The 19086-nt window shown below is 41.2% G+C and overlaps 1 protein-coding gene across 11 annotated transcripts in view; it reads right to left on the bottom strand.

Annotated features, from left to right (window-relative positions):
* Positions 1-19086, bottom strand: part of LOC125761417 (sodium/potassium-transporting ATPase subunit alpha) — a 60991-nt gene that overhangs the window by 8270 nt on the left and 33635 nt on the right. For 5 of the 11 annotated variants that reach the window (XM_049422525.1, XM_049422523.1, XM_049422520.1 and 2 more), the window contains exons 2-7: positions 6956-7081; positions 5891-6157; positions 5607-5792; positions 2976-4571; positions 2657-2872; positions 1121-1215 (exon numbers count right to left, since the gene is read on the bottom strand). In XM_049422525.1, coding sequence (XP_049278482.1) covers positions 1121-1215; positions 2657-2872; positions 2976-4571; positions 5607-5792; positions 5891-6157; positions 6956-7069 — 2474 coding nt within the window. In that variant the 5' untranslated portion in view covers positions 7070-7081. Of the gene's footprint in view, positions 1-1120; positions 1216-2066; positions 2162-2656; positions 2873-2975; positions 4572-5606; positions 5793-5890; positions 6158-6955; positions 7082-10371; positions 10748-18105; positions 18244-19086 lie in introns of those variants that run through there. The other 6 variants (XM_049422516.1, XM_049422515.1, XM_049422519.1 and 3 more) reach the window with 5 other exon arrangements.

Below are 19086 nucleotides of genomic sequence, written 5' to 3'. Positions count from 1 at the left end.
ATGTTGGTTGTGAAAAATCGTATTTGTCGCCGGATTGACACAAATATTTGTGGTTATTACATTTTGCATGATTAGTTATGATCGATAAGAAAAGAAGAAGAAAAAGATTGTTTGATTACTAAGCGGGTTACATAATAGAAAGTGGTTAACATGTTGGTATAATTTTTTTTTTGCGCCAGAGAAGAAATACGAGGGGAAAGTAATCGGTTTCGATAGAAAACTCCGTTATCGGCGAGTCAACAAAAAAAACAGAAGCAAAACAAGACGTTCACAAAAGCGTTACACTTGACTTTAAACAAAACGGTTGGACTCAATGGCAGGTTTCGTCGCTTGGACACTAGAAGGTATCGGGATTTACTACTTCTTCCAATTTTGGAGAAGCTTCGAAAGGGATATGTCAACAACGAGATGGCATACGATTTACATACACGGTTCATGATCGTAAGAAGGGCATATAAGAATAAAACAAATATCCTGTACGAAGATATGTAGGGAAAGATAGATGGTAAACGATAGGTACAGTAGTCGAATGAGTGTAGGCGAAAAACGCGAATGATAGCTGACTGTTTGAATGAACAGGGTTTGGCAGGACATTTCGAGGGACAGTTGCAGGATAGTATAGAGAGTGCTAGTCTGTCATGATGTTGTACGTGTGTAATAGTAGTGAGAAGGGGTTTAGTTTGCTTTGTACACCAGAATGCATGTTGGTTTGCATCCGAGTTGAATCGAACGGTAGTATGATACATCTTCTTAGCTTAGCATAAGTTAAGGGCCATAGCATCAATCATATCTTAACCATCTTACTGACTAGATGTTAATGAAATGCTTCTTATTACTTAACAGCATTCGCATCACACTAGCTGTTGCTTGGGTAAAAGATTTAGTTCCCAATGGATTATAAATGCTACCCCTTTTCTTAATTAATCCTTCCTTTGTTTTAGAGTGCGTAGCTTCGTTAGTTGAAGTTTTAAAGTGCATTCTCTTTGCGTTAGAAGCATCGTTGGTTTGTGGTTTAATGTTATTTGGCAGCGGTTCATTCGTAGGAATAATCGTTAATGTTTAGTATGGCAAATTTATCAAATAAACCCAAAATTATAATCGAACAAAAGTATATAAGAACCTCTCATTGACAAGTTTATCGTTGAATGGATCACGCGGTGGTCGTTTCATGATATCGGACTCTGCATGTTCGTAGGCTAGCGAAATGGCAGGTACCTAGGTAGAGAGGCGCGTTTGGATTCACAGTGCGTATCATGGAGGGAAAAAAAGTTAAAAATATTATCTCTTTGGTTCCAATTCAGTTTCAGTTGTGATAACATTGTACACAAAAAAAACTCGACATTCTATCACAAAAAAGAAATCTACCATAGTAATATTGTCAGCTAAATCAGTCTCGCCCCTTTACAAAATCCCACTAAACATTGACGTGTCTTGCTATACGCAAAAATAAACAATTATTTCTACTTATGCATCTTAGCAAACATACCTGCTTTTTGTTTACCGGTAAATATTTAACTAGCCTATAACTGTAGCTAGTATCAATATATAATAGTTTTTGAAAGCATATCAAGAGCGTCTTCTAGCGTCTGTTTTGCATCACTGTTTACTACTTTGGCAAGTGACAGTCTAGATGTAGAATGCAATATAACTTTACGATAGTTAAGATAGGTAATAAGATAAGAGTAGAAAGGGAAACGATAAAAAGAGCAATAATAATTATACTTATAGCGAATAAGTTAAATATTTTATAAAAAAGATTTATAGAAGAAGAGAGAGGAAATATAAAAAGAGATATAGGCATGTGATTCAGAAAATAAGAAAAGTGAGATAAAGAAAAATACACCTTTTCGTTAAAGATCACGGGTGTAAGTAGGTTATAGTACGTATAAGAGAAATAGATAAATTTGCCTCACTAGCTTTGTGACGCTAGACAGCTCTTTGTCTAAATAATTAACTACGTAAATAAAGAAAAATAACAAGTTCAAAAGAATACGGAAACAAAATAGCAGAATGAAGAGACTGTATAAAAAATGATCGAAAGTATATACGCAACCAATCATGGTTACCTCTCGTTCACCAGCTTGTCTTGGTACGGATTACGAGGCCGTCGTTTCATAATATCGGACTCGGACTCTTCGTAGGCCAGCGATATGGCCGGCACCTAGCAAAATAGTATGCACGTCGATTTCGAGATAGGGGGTTTTGATTTGTGGAAACCCATTGTACCACATGGGCAATGATTATGCGGAGGGATAAAAATGTACAGAAAAGAAAAAAATGTTAAACGTATCTCTCGATTATCACTTACAAACAGTAACACTATCGAGACCTAAGAGAGTGTTGAAACAAACCGTTCTGTATGGAAGATACATTTTCACTCATATCAAGGAATGCGAAAGCTAAAGTAACAAATCGATTCTATTAGCTGTTACTGCCATCGTCGCTGTTTTGCACTGCCGTTTGCAAAACTTATCGCGATGCCATTGGTACATTACCATCGTCCAGAAGGTGGTTGGAATAATTCGCAACACTTTGCGGTAATCTTTAAATTATTACACACGCGCGCGCGCAGTCGCTAAGACTCAACATTTCGTTCAACATTGCAGGAAGAAAAAGAACCAATATTCACGTGGACTGTGGAATCGAGTAAACTTACCATGTCCGTGCCCAAATCGATACACAGAATAGTGACAGTGCCGAGCGGTAGCGGAATGTCGCACAAGATGAATGCCAGGAAGGGCGAAATTTCCGGAATGTTAGATGTCAACGTATAGGCAATCGATTTCTTCAAGTTATCGAAAATCAGACGTCCCTCCTCGACACCAGTAACAATCGAAGCAAAGTTATCATCGAGCAGAATCATGTCAGCAGCCTAAAAGTAGTGTAAGAATATATGAGTATAAATATACTGGAATGTACTATTCCCGAAGGCATATCGGTAAAAACGTCCTCATTAGTGTCCAAGTAAACCGTACCTGCTTCGACACATCCGAACCGGCAATACCCATGGCAACACCGATGTCAGCCTTCTTTAAGGCGGGCGAATCGTTCACACCGTCACCAGTTACAGCGACAATAGCTCCCATGCGCTGGCAACCCTCCACGATGATCAGCTTCTGTTGTGGCGAGGTACGTGCAAACACAATTTCCGTATGGTAGCGCAGAATTTCGTCCATCTGGTCCGACGACAGGTCACGGAGTTCCGAACCGTGCACGACGGCAGCCTTTGCCTCACGTGGATTCACCTCTGACACCGGGATGTTCAATCGCTGGGCAATGTCCTCCACGGTTTCGTTGCCCTCCGAGATAATACCGACAGACTTAGCGATGGCCTTAGCAGTGATCGGGTGATCGCCAGTAACCATGATGACCTTGATACCGGCCGAGCGGCACTTGGCTACGGCGTCTGGGACAGCAGCACGCGGAGGATCAATCATGGACATTAGTCCAACGAAGCGCAGATTTTCGACCTGGAAGTTCACTTCGTCCGAGTTGAACTTGAAACCGACCGGGTACTTATCCGATGGCAGCAGGAAATCGCAGAATCCGAGCACACGCTCACCGAGACCGCCCAGCTCCAGGTAGGCATTGTTGAATGCTTCCTTCATTTCTTCGTCCATAAGCTTCTCCTTGCCGTTGATGAAGATGGTCGAGCAACGTTCCAAAATACGCTCAGGGGCACCCTTCATGACCAACAGATAGCGCGGATCACTGGGATCCTCTGTCTCATGGATCGACACCTGGTACTTGTTGGTGGAGTTGAATGGAATTTCGCACACCTTCTTGTTGCGCTTGCGGATGTTCATTACGTCTCCAAGGGCCAACTCCATACACTTCAGCAGAGCGGCTTCGGAAGCGTCACCGCTTACCTCCTTCTTCAGAATTGGAACACCATCTTGACCTCCCTTGAATTCAGCACGGTTGCACAGTGTAGCGATGCGGGACAGGGCCTTGAATCCAGGGCTAGTGCGATCGTACTGCACACCACTCTGATCCTCAGTGGTATCGGCTTCAATGATCTGATTGTCAAACCACATATGCGCAACGGTCATCCGGTTCTGGGTCAGCGTACCAGTCTTATCCGAGCAGATAGTCGAAGTCGAGCCGAGTGTTTCTACGGCTTCCAGATTCTTTACCAGACAATTCTTCGAAGCCATACGTTTGGCAGTGAGCGTCAGACACACGGTGACGGTGGCCAGCAGACCCTCCGGTACGTTGGCGACAATGATACCGATCAGGAAGATGACAGCGTCCAGCCAGTGATAACCGAGGATGAATGCGATAACGAAGAACGTCACACCGAGGAACACAGCGACACCCGTGATCAGATGAATGAAATGGTGAATTTCCTTAGCGATTGGAGTCTCACCAGTATCCAGACCCGAAGCCAAACCTGCAATACGTCCCATCACGGTATGATCACCACAGCTGATGACAACACCCTTAGCAGTTCCTTCAACAGCGTTGGTCGAGAAGAAGGCCAAATTTTTCGTTTCCAGAGGGTTTTCATGAGTAAAATCGGGTCCACGGGACTGAGGCTCGGATTCACCAGTCAACGACGAGTTGTCAACCTGAATGGAAGTGAAAATGATATATGTTAATTTTTTTTAGATCTTAGACAAACTGATTTCATAAACAGTACAAAACGTCGATTTGTACGCGATCGGTCATAAATCGTTGATTCTTGATGCAATTTGACTTGTGCCGCAATCACAATGAATTCTACGATATAATACATTCTAGCATGTCTTACTGTCTCTCTCAAATAAAAAAGTAATATTTCTCGTTTTAGATGCCGCTAAAATTGATAGAGGTGCGACAAAAACATGCAGCGGGTTTTTTTGCAATAACCAACATCCCTCTTCACTCTTACGTATTAAACAGCTGGATCCTGCTTCAATGAAAACCAGCACATCCTACGGTCGGGTCGCATTGAGTGTGTCCGCCCGTTGCACAATCAACTCATTTCGGTTCGGTTCTCTTCATTCATTCAGCAGATCGGATTGGACGTGCTCGTATGTGCGATACATCAAACAGTAAGAATTGGACGGGGTTCGGATGTGTGATGAAAGCGCGGTAAAACCAATCAAAACGAATCATCATAAAACCCGACAATCGGGGTACGGGCCACTGCAACACAATGATTCCCCACCGGTAAACACGCACGCAGCGAACCGAACACCAGTTTCTTCCTTCCTCCGTGGGTGTTGTTTTCGAGAGCATCGCTTCAATTATTTTGTGCTCCACATAGTTTCCTAGCATGATTGGAACGTTTCGCGAATGCCGCAATTGAACAACTAACCTCCCCACTGCCCGCCAAGGTTCTATACTTCTCCCTTGGTCGCACGCACAAACATACAGTTGCACTCGTTTTTTGCCTAACATCCTATCCTTACGAAAAATGGCCTCAATTCAAAGGAATTAAATTTCATTATTAATGAACGATGGGTGGATAGGCTGGATAAGTTTGCTCGCGGTCTGTGTGGTATGTGCTAGGCACCGCCATTACTTCATCACACCAAACCTCATAGCGCATTCCCTAACATTCAACCGATTTGTGACCTTTGCGTTGACTACCGGCATAGTTTGCTGTACAACCGTATTACCTTGAAGTTACGCGCTTCGATGATGCGAACATCTGCCGGTATCCTATCGCCGAACTTGACCTCTACGACATCACCGATGACCAGATCTTCGGCGCGCAGGGTCAGCTTCTCACCCTCACGCAGCACGGTAGCGAACTGGGGCACCATGTTCTTGAACGATTCCATAATTTTCGAACTTTTCGATTCCTAAAAGGAAAAAAACAAATAACAACAAATGCATATTATTTATCACCCATAAAATTACAATCGATTGATTACTTCTGCACACTTTTTGACTCCCTTACCTGGTAGTATGAGAAAATGCCGGTAACTATCACGACAGCGGCCAGCACGATACCGAGATACAGATTATCATCAGCCGGTTCCTCAACGGTACTGGCCTGGATCGAATAAGCGATGAAACAGAGGATGGCACCGATCCACAGGAGCAGAGCGAAACCGCCGAAGAGATTCTTACAGAACTTAACCCATTCGGGCGTCTGTTTGGGTGGGGTCAGGGCGTTTGGTCCATCACGTTCCAAATTCTCCTTGGCTTTTGCATGACTCAGACCCTAAAGGAAGAAAAAACAAAAAAATTAGGAAAAATTGCATAACACCAGCTCTACAACAACAAAATCAATCGTCCGACTGTGCCTTGATCTAATATTTTATTTGCCTATTAAACTGAAGGTTTCTATTACGATTATTTCGAATATTTCGCTGATTAAAAAAAGTGACTGCAAACATCCAAAACCGGGATAAACGCAAGACATTACGGATCTATTATGTATGCAATAAACCATTTACCGTCCACTTGGACAGTTGACACTTAATGCAATAGGACTGTTATCAAAATAACCAAAGCGTCTTTGATCATAGTCATTCCGTGTGCATTATGCGATGATAAAACATATTGCTAAATAAATACCGAGTTGCGAAACAATAAACATTTACTACCGATTTTGACTGGTTCGGAAGGTTCGTTACCGCCATCAACCAGGCCAAACCTGCCGCGTATCATAAACTGGTTCGATTTAAGATAGGTTTGACGGTTAAGATTGATGAAACACACTTTATAGTACGTTGTGATAAGACGGTTTCCCTAACTCATCGTGCGATGCCACCTTCAAGGTGAATGCCATTGACAACAAAGCTATTGCTGCCTGTTTCTGTGTCAATTTACGTCTGTATAACATTTTCCGCGTAGTTACTCTTTTGACTTGCTAAAAAAATCGTCAATGTTGAATAATTTCAAAATAACTCAAACTAAACAAACATTGTTTTTTAGACACTTTTTAGACGAGCCGTATAAACACCTTATTTTCCTTTTATAACACCGCTCACCGTTCATTAGTAGCTATTTTACTTACATTTTCCGGATGTGTCTGTAGTCGCTGGTACAGTTCCTCCGGTGTGATCTTGTGGTAATCGATGTCGAGCTCCTGCTTCAGATCATCTAAATCAGTTTTCTTTTTTGGCGGCATTTTGCGTCTTGACTGTCAGGTTCAAACCGGAAGCAGCGAAAGTAGCGATAGTTTACAGAGAGGAAAGAAAAACCAAAGTATTACGATTAACATAAATTGCTTTCATCACCACACGGGTTGGTATAACGATCAATTGCACTGAGCACTGTAGCTATGCTGCGTACAAAAGTACACTGAGAAATGCTTGCTCTATCGAACACTGGAATTCAACTGACAGAGGCCGGCGTGATTCCGAGTCACTTCATCTCATCGTTACCGTCCGAGAAGCATCATTAGTGTTTCCGATAACCCTTCCCGTAACGGTTGCTCGTAAGATCGATAAGATACCGACGTGTCAATCAAAACGTTTGGTAAAAGTTGCTAACACCAAGGAGATCCGTGAGGTAGACGAGTGTATACGCTGTTGGATTCAATCGAACTACTTCATTTACCAGCACCAACTCAAGCTACTGTCGAGTATATTACTACAACCACTACTACCATTACTATTCGTTATTAGTATTACCATTTTAACAGTTTAATGATCGCTTAATAATAGAGAAGAATAATTTTAAGTACCATTTCGAACCATACTGTAGCTAGTAAAATATTTATTATTTGTTAATTGCATATTGTAATTACGTTTTATACCGATTCCCATTCATTATCTTTAATCTTTTGCGTGTCTGATGAAGATAGTGTAATATCCTGGGAAAAGCTGTCGAACCTAACATTAATCATATAGTGCCTTTCCGAGCAAAATATTGTTAAAATAATCACACTAATAATGTGACATAAAATGTGCAGCAGACTGCTTCCATTCGCTTCACCAAAAACCAAGCCCCGGGGCTAATGGTCTCCTGGGCGTCGGGTTACGCAAAAAAAAAGCAGAGGAACCACAACGACCTATGATGTGATGTGTCGAGAATTGCGTCACACGATACGCTTTGCAAAAGTGTTTGCATTTCTAGGATTGGTCCCTCTATCTCAGTAGGGATTTTTACTGGCCCTAATGCTCGTTCGTTTCAACTGGCGTGCATACGCCACACACCATTCAGGCACATCGGCTGGTGTGTCTCATCACAAATGCAAACACGCTCGTTAATGGATACTTGTTCTAGGTGCAGGCCAGTTTACAGGCGCTCTAGTTTCGATTTAGCTGCCACCGCACGGCTCGATGGAAAAGAGTTATTTTCCGTTTCGGTTTTTATTTTCTCTTCACTTCACTCCCCCTTGTACTAGACTCTACTCTAGTTCAGTAGAGCTGCGTACGTGGAAAGTGTAACTGTCGCCGTTCGATTATTTCAAGGACTTACGAGTGTTATTTGCACCCTTTTTAGTGGAAGCTCTCGGTGACCGTATATCCAACAACTAGAGCACAATATAAAACTACGAGCGAATTAAGTGTCTACAAGCAGCTTCAAGGGATTAAAAGAAACGAAGTTGATAGTGTGGCCAATGCTGAACACTGGCCTCCTTAAAGTAAAAACAGTAAAACAATACAAACAGTACGTTCTATCGTACGAATGATTGTAAGTCTGGTCACGTTATTCTTCTTTATCTTTCAAGTGTGTACTTGGTGAAGCAGTACTTCTCAGGCTGTTCATTAAAACTAGACGAGATATAAAATCTATCTAAAACAAAATGGAGTACACAAATACTGTAACATCAATAAATACATAACCTCATTTTTCTGTTAAAATCCTAGTCGATTTACACAGAAAAATATAACCTTTTGAAACGTACTACAACTCATATAAATAAGAAAGCTAATATTCTTACCTGTTTTATATTAATCATGCAACAAAAAGGACAAACATTGATAACACAACTAAAACATACTACGAACAAATTAACATGTACATTTTAATTATATTAATAATGACAGTAAATGATATGAGAGCAATGCTGATGAATATAAAAGCAAAATAAATCACGATAAATAACTACAATGATGTAATCGTTCCATCACAAACTCAACATTAAAAATATTTTTCTTAAAAAAACACATTTTTCCAAGGTTAACGAATTAACCAGCTTGGTTTAATCGGTAAAATGATATGACTTCAACAAAAAGAAATACATACACGCAGCTGGGAAACAAAATGAATGCTCGATTGTTAGTAGCTTGATCAAACACACGGTATGTCCACGAGTGGTCAAATTTGGCGAGATGACTCGCATCAATGGTACAGTGTCGTTTGCCAAGCGTGACGTATTACGGCGGCAATTGTTCGGATCAATTCTGAGGCGAATGTTTTATTACTATCATTACTATGTAGCCCGGTAAATGAGGAAAAACGTCAATGCGGATACTGAACCAACGTCATAAACGTCATTATAGGAAGTTAGTTATTCCACACCCTCCAAAATCTATTATCGCAAAATAAATAGACACCAATTTGGTGTACCTGCCGACCAAAGTAGCTCCATAAAATTAAGGCAGTATAATGTCAGTGTTACGTAACGTGCCGCGCCACATTTATGGATGCCCAATACATTCGGATTAGGTGCCATCGTCGGGGAGGCCGCCCGCGATGTATCGGCATGATAAAACGAAACATGGCCCGGTGTCATTTGTTCGTGCACACCAAAAATTCTCCTACACCATGATTTTTGTTTTGTTTTTCCTGTTTTTGTTTGACTCCTAAGCTCTAAGCCCTTCAAAAAACATCGACGACGCATGGGACAGGCGCATGTACGAGATTAGGCAAACTGCCAATCGTGACATTTGTTACGGTATGTATCGTGTTCGCGTTTTTTGGCATACACACAGCCTGGACAGTTGAAATTATCTGCCGGAATGCCATGCACTTCTGCCGTGGCGAAAGGCCGCACGCGAGGAGTTTGCGGAGGAAAATCCTACAAAAAGTCACACATGAAAAATGACTCCCAACGACTGTGATGGATACGATTGTACATTCATTGCATCGTTAGACTACATGGCCAGATACTAGTGCTTCAAAGGAAGCACAGGTGAATGAATCAATTTTTTGCGGCATTGTTATGGTCTGTGTAAGTGTATGAATAGTGACGTAAGCGAACCATTACTTTTCAGGTCAATTCTAACATCGATATATTGTGCCAAGTTTCAGTTAAATGTCGTGTAAATCCTAAAAAAAAGCGTCAGTGAATGTTATTTTTTTCTGTGTGTGTTAATGGCTAAATCAAAATTTGTGTTACACAAAACATAAATAGCATCAAAGAAAATGTTTCCAAATGTTAGTTTACTTCAAATCATCTAACTAGTTTTTAGAGTGTTTTTTTTAAATAATAAGATAATTTTTGGTTGTAAAAAATAATAATCATAACGTCAGTACTACCTTGAACTGGCCATCGGCTGTGCGATTGTCATCCTTAAGTGGGGCCACCGTGGCCACACGGTACGAGTCCGTCCTACCGGTCTGCGCAGATGGGGTTGATGAATGATGATATGTTTCGTTTGTGTGTTTATTAATGAATTGTGTTTGTATTTAAATGAATTTATTCGCAGCACAATGTCCACGACACACACAAAAAAACGGTTGATTGGAATGTTGCGTGCGCGTTTATTGAACGGCATACAAATAAGATATTCGTATGCAGCGATAAGCAATGGTAATTGACGAAATTGAAATATTACAAAAAGGATAACAAAAAAAAACGATAAACAACAAAACAACATGAAAACAAATTTACACACACAGCAGCAGCATACGCAGAGATCATACGATCACACGACAATCCGCGGACGCATGCATTTCGTTGCAGGACGACACGTATCAGGCAGGTAAAATGGAGGTGTAAAAAAAAGTACATATAAACAAAACAAAATGAAAATAAAATATGATTAGCATAAGTTGATTTATAAATGAAAAATAAGACGGCACAACAAGCATGCACAAACTATGTACAATCGGAGAGCCTTAAGTTTCGGAGAGCGCAGAGGTTATACAACGAAATTTTAAGAGCAAGTGAAGTAACTGATACTGAACAACGAATAAGCGAACGAACTTAATAACAATCAGGTTGGACAATTTTGAGAAATTTTTACAATTTTAAAAAATTGTTCATTGAAGGACTTTTTCTCAATAAAGTGAATATTTCCTACAGCCATTCTTCGATATCAGAACACAAAGGACTAGGCACAGGCGACAACATATTTGTTGCAGAAAAGGTTAAAGGTAGAAATACTTCCTATGACATTACTCTCTTCCTGCACCATTTATAGCTGAGTACCGCAGTCACGTAATGTAACGTTGTTGGGGCATTACGGGCAATACAAAACTCTACCATTTAGCTATGCGGCATTATTCGTTGTCAGTACATTATTGTGCTAGTGTGCACCGTAACTCGGTTTCTGTTGGATGGTATAAATGCACCCCGAAAAGAAAAACGGTTTTCATTTTTCTTTTGCACGACAATAGCTGCATAGTAATAATTATAACTGACATCGATCTACCCCCCCTCAAAAAGGGAACTCACGATGGTGAGTGCTTGAAAGGTTAGGTTGAGTGTTTATGCGGTACCACAGCTGCTCCACTTTTTCGTTTGGAACCATCAGTTGGTATGGTATTTTCTCGGAAAAAAACCGCCAGGAAGGTTTGGTTTGGTCGAGAGAACTCATTACACCATCGCTAAAGAAGAAAAGAAAGAAAAAGCTCTAATACAGCCTACGTGCTCTGCGCCTGTAAGAGAGGACATGCGCAGTCACGATTTTCGTGTTATATAATCGGGAGAATTCCTTCGATCGTCTCATTTGCTACCGAATTTTCCCGTGCATAAAATTATGTATAACACCAGTATGTAACACCGCAGATCGCCCGCTGCAAGGAAGGTGGAGAATATCTTGCTGGAAACTCTTCCCAAATCCTTCCTGTGGTAAAGTCCCAAATGATAGAGACACCAGCAGCGGTGACCTTAGACGACCAGTGACAATTACTTCCACCGGTGCTGTAATGGGACATGGGAATCCCATCTATTGGGAATAATATGTATCAATAAAAACCCATTGAAAACATTACGACCAAGAGGTGGAGAGTAATTTTCCCTTGTAGTGTTAAATGACATGGAAGTGTCAATGCCAATGCCTCTAGAAAAAAATATTTTCATTACATAATTATGCAATGGAAAACCAACTCGCAAATGAAATATTCCACAATTCCTAACGTTGGGTTAATGTGAATAAACAAACACCCTTAGCTACATCACCGATTACATGTATAGAGAAATAAATATTTCGTAAGTTTTGTAAGACGCTACAGCTGCATGCTTTACCAACACTTACACTAGCCCGCTTCACAACCACGTCCAAAGATCAGCTTAAGGTCAGTGTCGTAAACTCGGACAGACAGATGCGCAGCGAAAAAAATAAATAATAATAAAGCGTTACCAGCACGACTACACTGCCGCACCGGGTTGCAAAGTAAATGAGGACGAAACAGGTTTGAATCTTGTGTTTTCCGCCACGTTTCAAACCTAGTTTCGAATTTTATATCACAAAATCCCCAAGATATTATGGTCACCAAGGGATCGTCAAATCTGCTCAACATCAATGGCCTTTCACGGAATAGCAGAACATGTTTTAAGCCGGGCGTATGTTGTGAGGAGTGTTTCTCACTAGCTTCTGATGACCGATTGGCCAGGTGCCAAACGCAAGGTTTAGTATACTTCGGCACCGGTAGGAAAACTCAAAAAAAAAAAGATTTAAAAAACCAATACCGAGCACCAGCAAATTGTTGTCATTTTTCTTCTAATAATAAACGACATCAACGGATGGCTCAAACATCAACGCAGTTAAGAGACATTTCCGCGCAACTACGCTCAATAGTGGTGAGTTATGATTTATTTCATATTTTACTCATTTCAATGTCACGCGTTTCGTAAGATAGTAAATAATGATATATGATTTTGATGGAGGCGCCTGGTTCTTTTTAAAATTGAAATATTAATCTCATTCATATAATTAATTTGATCAATCTCGATATTAATAAAATAATGTATAAATTTATCAAACATTTCTCCTGATTATATGAAAACAAATTTTTGCGAATCTTATCCGCTTTTATAATCATCACTGGAAAACTACCAGACACTAGCCGCTGTGGTGCACTCCATCGTAATGTTTTCGCACATGTGTGCAATTTTCCATATTAATCCTTCCTTTCTTACTTTAATCCATCCGTAAACAACTACACCACTCATTAGCATGAGTCGCTGATAAACGTCCCCCGGATGATCCACTGTCAACATCAACATCATTCAGTGAACGAGCAAACGAGCCAGGGTGAGTGCTAATGCAAACGACAAACACATGGCCGGGAAGTTATACCTACCGTTGAAACAAGGTACGGTGGTTTCTCCCCCAACTTAAGGGGGGAGAACCCCATCAAAACACACCATTCGTTGTCAAGTGCCAAAACCCGGTCACAAAAACCAACTCGACCCAGATCAAGTTGATGAGCGCGCGCAGCTCCAGAACCGCGCGATGAATTTACGATCGGATTTCGCGCTTTACAGCCCCCTAAATCTTGACAAGCACAGCCGGATACTGATAAGAAACGCTTTCTCAACAAATGTTTGTACCTTCCGGGACAGACCGCAAGGGTGCCGGTCAAGTAAACTCTCTTTTCTCTGCTGTATAACGCCACAAAACGGCCTCATCTATCGTCCAAGACACGAGAGAATCGCTATCGCCGGGCATAATCTTCAGTGCGATCCGCTACAAAACTGCACGATGACGATGATTTTCTCGGGCACGAGTACGGCCTTCTGTTTACATTTCCGGGCGCAGAATTTCTGTTCGATCAGCGCTAATCGTCATATCAACCAACAACAAAAAAACACACACGAAGCAAAACGATGTTCAAAAGTAGCGAGGCAAAGAGAGAGAGAAGAAACATTAACATCACGTTGAAGCCTTTTGCACCATCAATCAATGGCCACGTGTGTATGGTCGGTTTTTGGCTGATTATTTACATTTTGTTGATTGTTTTTATACATCGATCCGCACCAAAGTCGGTTGCGTACACATTGTAGAGTGCTGCATGCCCGTACACAGCCGATGTAGATTGACCTTTCTGTCACGACAAGTAGTTAAAAAAAATCTCTTCGCCGCCCAGATGATCGGCCTGCTTCAGGTTTCGTACAGCTTCAAGCGTGTTTCAATGTACGAGAAGTAGCAATACGCGGGAATAACCTCTCAACGCATCGTCATCATCCGTCTTATGGTCTAAGTTTAACTGAACTCTGTGCTGTTCACGCCCTCGATGGTTTGTTTATTTTTCATTTCACTAATAAAACCGCCGAACACACCATTCGACACTAGCAGATATTATGAAGCGGTCTGTATTTAGCTTTACAGCTCGATCACTTCGCTGTTTGAAATCCCAGATTTCAGCTTACTTTCGACCTGCTTTCCCCAAGGATTAGACAGATGGTGATGTGCTAAAGGGGGAAATCCTTTCAGCAGAACCAAACAAAAATACATCCATCAATGATTTCCGTCCAAGAAATACCATGAAATATGTAAATATACCCCGGAAATCCAACTACATCAACACTGTAAGTGTGTGAAACCTCCGTAGGGTGACTTAAGGGTCTTAAACTTAAATGTCAAATCGGCACTTTTCCAATCATTCTAATCCGGTTCCACTCGCAACAGTTTCAGACGTAATCTGATTCTTTCCTTCGCCAAAGAACCAATAATGCTCCGGAGTTCTAGTCAGGCAACAAAAATCTCATCTTTTATGTTGACGCATTCTTCCAACCGGAAGCACTTAAAGAATGGAGCATTCGGCAAAAAAACGATTCCTTTACCCTGCCTTCAAACTAAAACTTGAGTTGGCGGTTGAGTTGGTTAACGTGTCCCGAATAGGAACGCTTGAAGATCAAACAATGAAATACTTTTTCGAGTTGGGAAAGAAAGTTTCCATCAGCTGCAAAAAAGGCAATTCCCGACCGGAAGTCGTCGAAAACGGTTCAACACAATCAACAGAATTAATCTTTCTCCCTCACCAAATCATTTTATCCACTGGGTAAAGCAATATAACGCACGTAAGCTATCTCAGCACTACTACTGCCTCGCATCTTCTTTCGTCGACACCATTCTTTTGCATTTGATTGCGATAAGAAACTGAAATTTAAATAAACCTGTTCAGTGCAAACACCGCACACCAATCCTCACCGTACATCTCCGAATCGATGGAATCTATTTCCGTTTCGTTCCGGTTTGCTTCCGGTTACCGACGAGAGGCACCATTAGTTTTGGGACAAGTGTGTCAATATTGGAACAATTTGAAGAGTTATGGACATTGGAGGGAGTAGTTTCGGTGTGTCAATAAATCCACGGACCAACGCTACACCTTACAACGCAATTCCTTCAGACACGCAACGTCTGGATATTGTGCTGGAATATCTGAAAGTATTTCGTTTTGTTGGTGACCACGACATGTTACATGTTCTTTCTGTAGCTCGAGCAAGAACTGTAATTTGCTCACTTATAAAAGTTATTTTTATTGTCCAATAAAAAATCTCACCAACTCTGTTTTGTACTATTTGCGACTTGTCCTCATCAGTCTTCACACCCAAAGTACATACACAAACAACTTCTTTCAGGTGAGGTATAGTGAAGTAGTGCCCCGTGTGGACAAAGCTAAACGTGACAAGCAAAGTGCGATAAATACGTTCTAAGGAATGGCGTTTGTGTTGACCGGTGAACGAGATGTTTGTTCAGGGGGGAAAACCCACCATTTAACATCTAACAATAATTTACCTGAGTACAATTAACACTACATTTGGTTTACAGCACGATGGAAAGAGGAATTCCATTTTTAAATTAAATTGGTCTTATCGATAAATTGCTTGAGCTTTTAAAGCAAACAAACAAAACCATTTTTACAATTTTTTTTTATTATTTGCTTGAGTTTTACAATACACAAAATTAATAGTTTTTTGAAAAGATTTTCATTCCAAAGTTCCAACAAAAGATTCCAAGTTTTTAAATTTTTCCTTCAAACTGTTTATATTAGTGCCCCGTGCCTTATTACTGCAACGCTTTAAATGAACCAGCCAACAGTGTATTTGAATAAACATGAGCGATACTTAATCTCGGAAACTGCTTCGCCGTTTAATTCTCTGTCCTTCCCCTAGTAAAGTGAGAGAAAAAAACAACAAGCAGAGCAAGGGAAGTTGAGCAATACAAGCTCAATGGTATGTAGTTAGTGGTGGCACTCGTCGTTCGAAGCGCTAAACAAGATCAAGTTCAAATCATGATCACCGATGCAGTCCGCCACCCCACACCACAAACCGATCTATTTATCTACAGCTCGAAGGTAAAACTGGAACCGATAGTGGTTGGCTAGAGCTCCATAAAAAGCTTTAAATTAAATCTCAACGTATGCATCCTTCAGGCTGGGCGGATGTGCAAAACTGATTCGATCGCGCAATGGCCACTGTATACGGTGGGATCTAGACTGGTGGTTTCCGGAGGTGGGTGGGAGGAGGCATTCGGTGGTTCATGTCGCCTTGGTTCGATTACATCGGAGGTAGTAGCAACAACAAAAAAAAGAAACAAACCACATTCCGACGCAACAACACCCATTTTTGTGCAGTTCTAGTTCTAGCATCAAGGCGTCACCAACTTGCACCCCCATCGGCTAGAGGATTTGGTTGCAAAGTCTAGAACGCATGGTTTACATCAATGGGGACGGGTTGTTACATCCCACACCTGCCCACAAACGTTGCAAAACCGGCGGATCGCTGTCATCTTCAAAGTGTTCGAAGCGTGAAAATTTATGAAATCGTAAATCTGCTTTGTACAAAGTAAAAGGATTTTTTTCTCTCTGTTTCTCTCGCCAATACTAAAACTCAACGTCTTTCCTTGCGGACACAAACAGTAACAAAAAACGAGCGAAAAAAATGTAAAACAGCAACTTTGCTTTATGTTGTTCACTTTTTGCCGGCTAATGTCCTCCAAAACCCCGCACACAATACAGACACACAGACAAGTGAAAATGTGTTTGGTCTGGGGCTGTACACGAGCAACAATCTTTCCACCATGTCGAGCTCACCTCCCCCGCCCGATCGGCGCGTCTTCTTCAAACCGGACCATCAATCAAAGCGGTTTGCGATCGCATGGCCGTTTATTCTGCCACCATCATCATTGACCCACAATCAAACAAAACGTGCTTGCGCTCGTCGCTGATGAGGTGGTGGGAAATGTGCGAACGCATGAACATCTGCATGAACACACACTAAATCGGGCGTTCGTGTTTCGCGGCTCAATCTATGTCCATCGAATCGTAACGCATCCGATCGTTTGGTGAGCGAGCGAAGGTGATTGATTTATTTCTGCTGGAATGTTTTGCTGTTTGCGTCTGGGGGCGGTGGGAGGTTAGTGATTTGCGCTAGCACACTTGACACTGTGAATGGGTATTTTTGTTCACGGTACACCAGAGCAAGACCGATAGGGTGTGAATCACCGGGCAGTAATTATTATTTGTACGTTTGCAAAGCAAGAGCGTTTTTCCCCCGGTTGGATGTGAAATACGTTTTACCAAGAAAAATGTTTACAAAGAAAAATATTCCAGAATTTAATATTTATGGAATTTATTTAATAAATAATATTTTTAATTCCGAAAAAAAATATTTATTTGATATTAAATTTCACATTAAAAAGTTGGTCTAATTTTCTGCCCATAGTTAAAAACCTCCCTTCGAAGAGATAATTGAAGTAGTTTGCCGCATCGTTATGTAATATGCTAAAAGCAACATACTGCAACAAGACTTTGATCATCTCAAGATATGAATAATTGTCGTATTTCCGATTTAATATATTGTCTCTTACAAATTATTATTTTTTTTAATAAACATTGCTCCCGATCATGTCCTTGCACATCATTATGTAATCGTTATGCTGGAATTATTCGTTACGTGTGTTCTAACTTCGATCGATTATTTATTAAGTTCGTTCGTAACATTCGTTGACATTCAAGCTAATCAAATAAAATATATTTTAAAAATTCTTTACATTTTTCTCACGCTCCACAAAACTCTTACTTCCACGGACTGAAACCTACCTGCGGCATTGTTCCCTCTAATGCCGAACGGGAATCGAAGGACAAATACGGCTAGGACAAAACCAGCGGTAATGTGTATGTATTGAACACACACACACCACCGTGTGCAAAGTTTGCAAATGCGGATATGAACTCTCACTGTATGGAGCAGAAAATTTAGATGCAGAAACATAAGGAAAACAAAAGAAAAAAGAAATAATAAACACACTCAATTAACAACCATGTAAATGGGAACTTATGCTACCAAAGCAATGTTAACATCGACCAACAGTGACCACTCCAAACGTCGACGCACATGTACGCATGAGACGGTACACCATCGGTCGTCCCATATCCTACCAAGAGTTCGAATACGGCCACGGAACGAGAACACGCCGTTCGATCGAAACAGTTGCGCAACGCGACGTTTTCTTTACCATACGCCCCATCATACACCCTCTGCTTCCTACTATTTCCAACCCCTCAAACAACGGCGAAGGACGGGACATAAGCTTCTGGCGAAGGTGAAAAATTGAGATGGAAATAACTGTGCGGGAGAACATTTTCAGCATGCTGAAAAGCTCCGTGGAAAATCCGTTCGTCTCTCGGACTGATCTCCGTCCATTCAATCTCGGTCACTCATCGGCGATACTCTCTCACACTCTCTCTCTCTCTCTTATCCTGCTGTCGTTCATTCTCATCTTCTCGCTGAGAAAGGAAAGTGTCTACTACTCGAGAGCGTTCGTTGGTACGTTTGATGGGAACATTGTTCACTGGTATAGCACCTGCCAACGGCGTGCAAAAACTTAAAGAAAAAAAAAATGAAAACAAATACGTAACAGATGGGATTGCCACCCAATTGCCGTTCCCGCGAACAACCCGTACCAAATGATGCCAAAAATATTCTTCTACCGTGGTTTAAACAGACCAGCAGAACGTTGCCGAAACCGGAGAATAACGGCGACGGCCTGTCCACAAACGTCTAGCTGTGGCCAGAAAAGA

The sequence above is a fragment of the Anopheles funestus genome, chromosome 2RL (genome assembly GCF_943734845.2).
Source record: "Anopheles funestus chromosome 2RL, idAnoFuneDA-416_04, whole genome shotgun sequence".
NCBI classification, from domain to species: domain Eukaryota; kingdom Metazoa; phylum Arthropoda; class Insecta; order Diptera; family Culicidae; genus Anopheles; species Anopheles funestus.
Note: the sequence above shows the minus strand (reverse complement) of the source record. Positions and strands in the feature narration are given on the sequence as shown.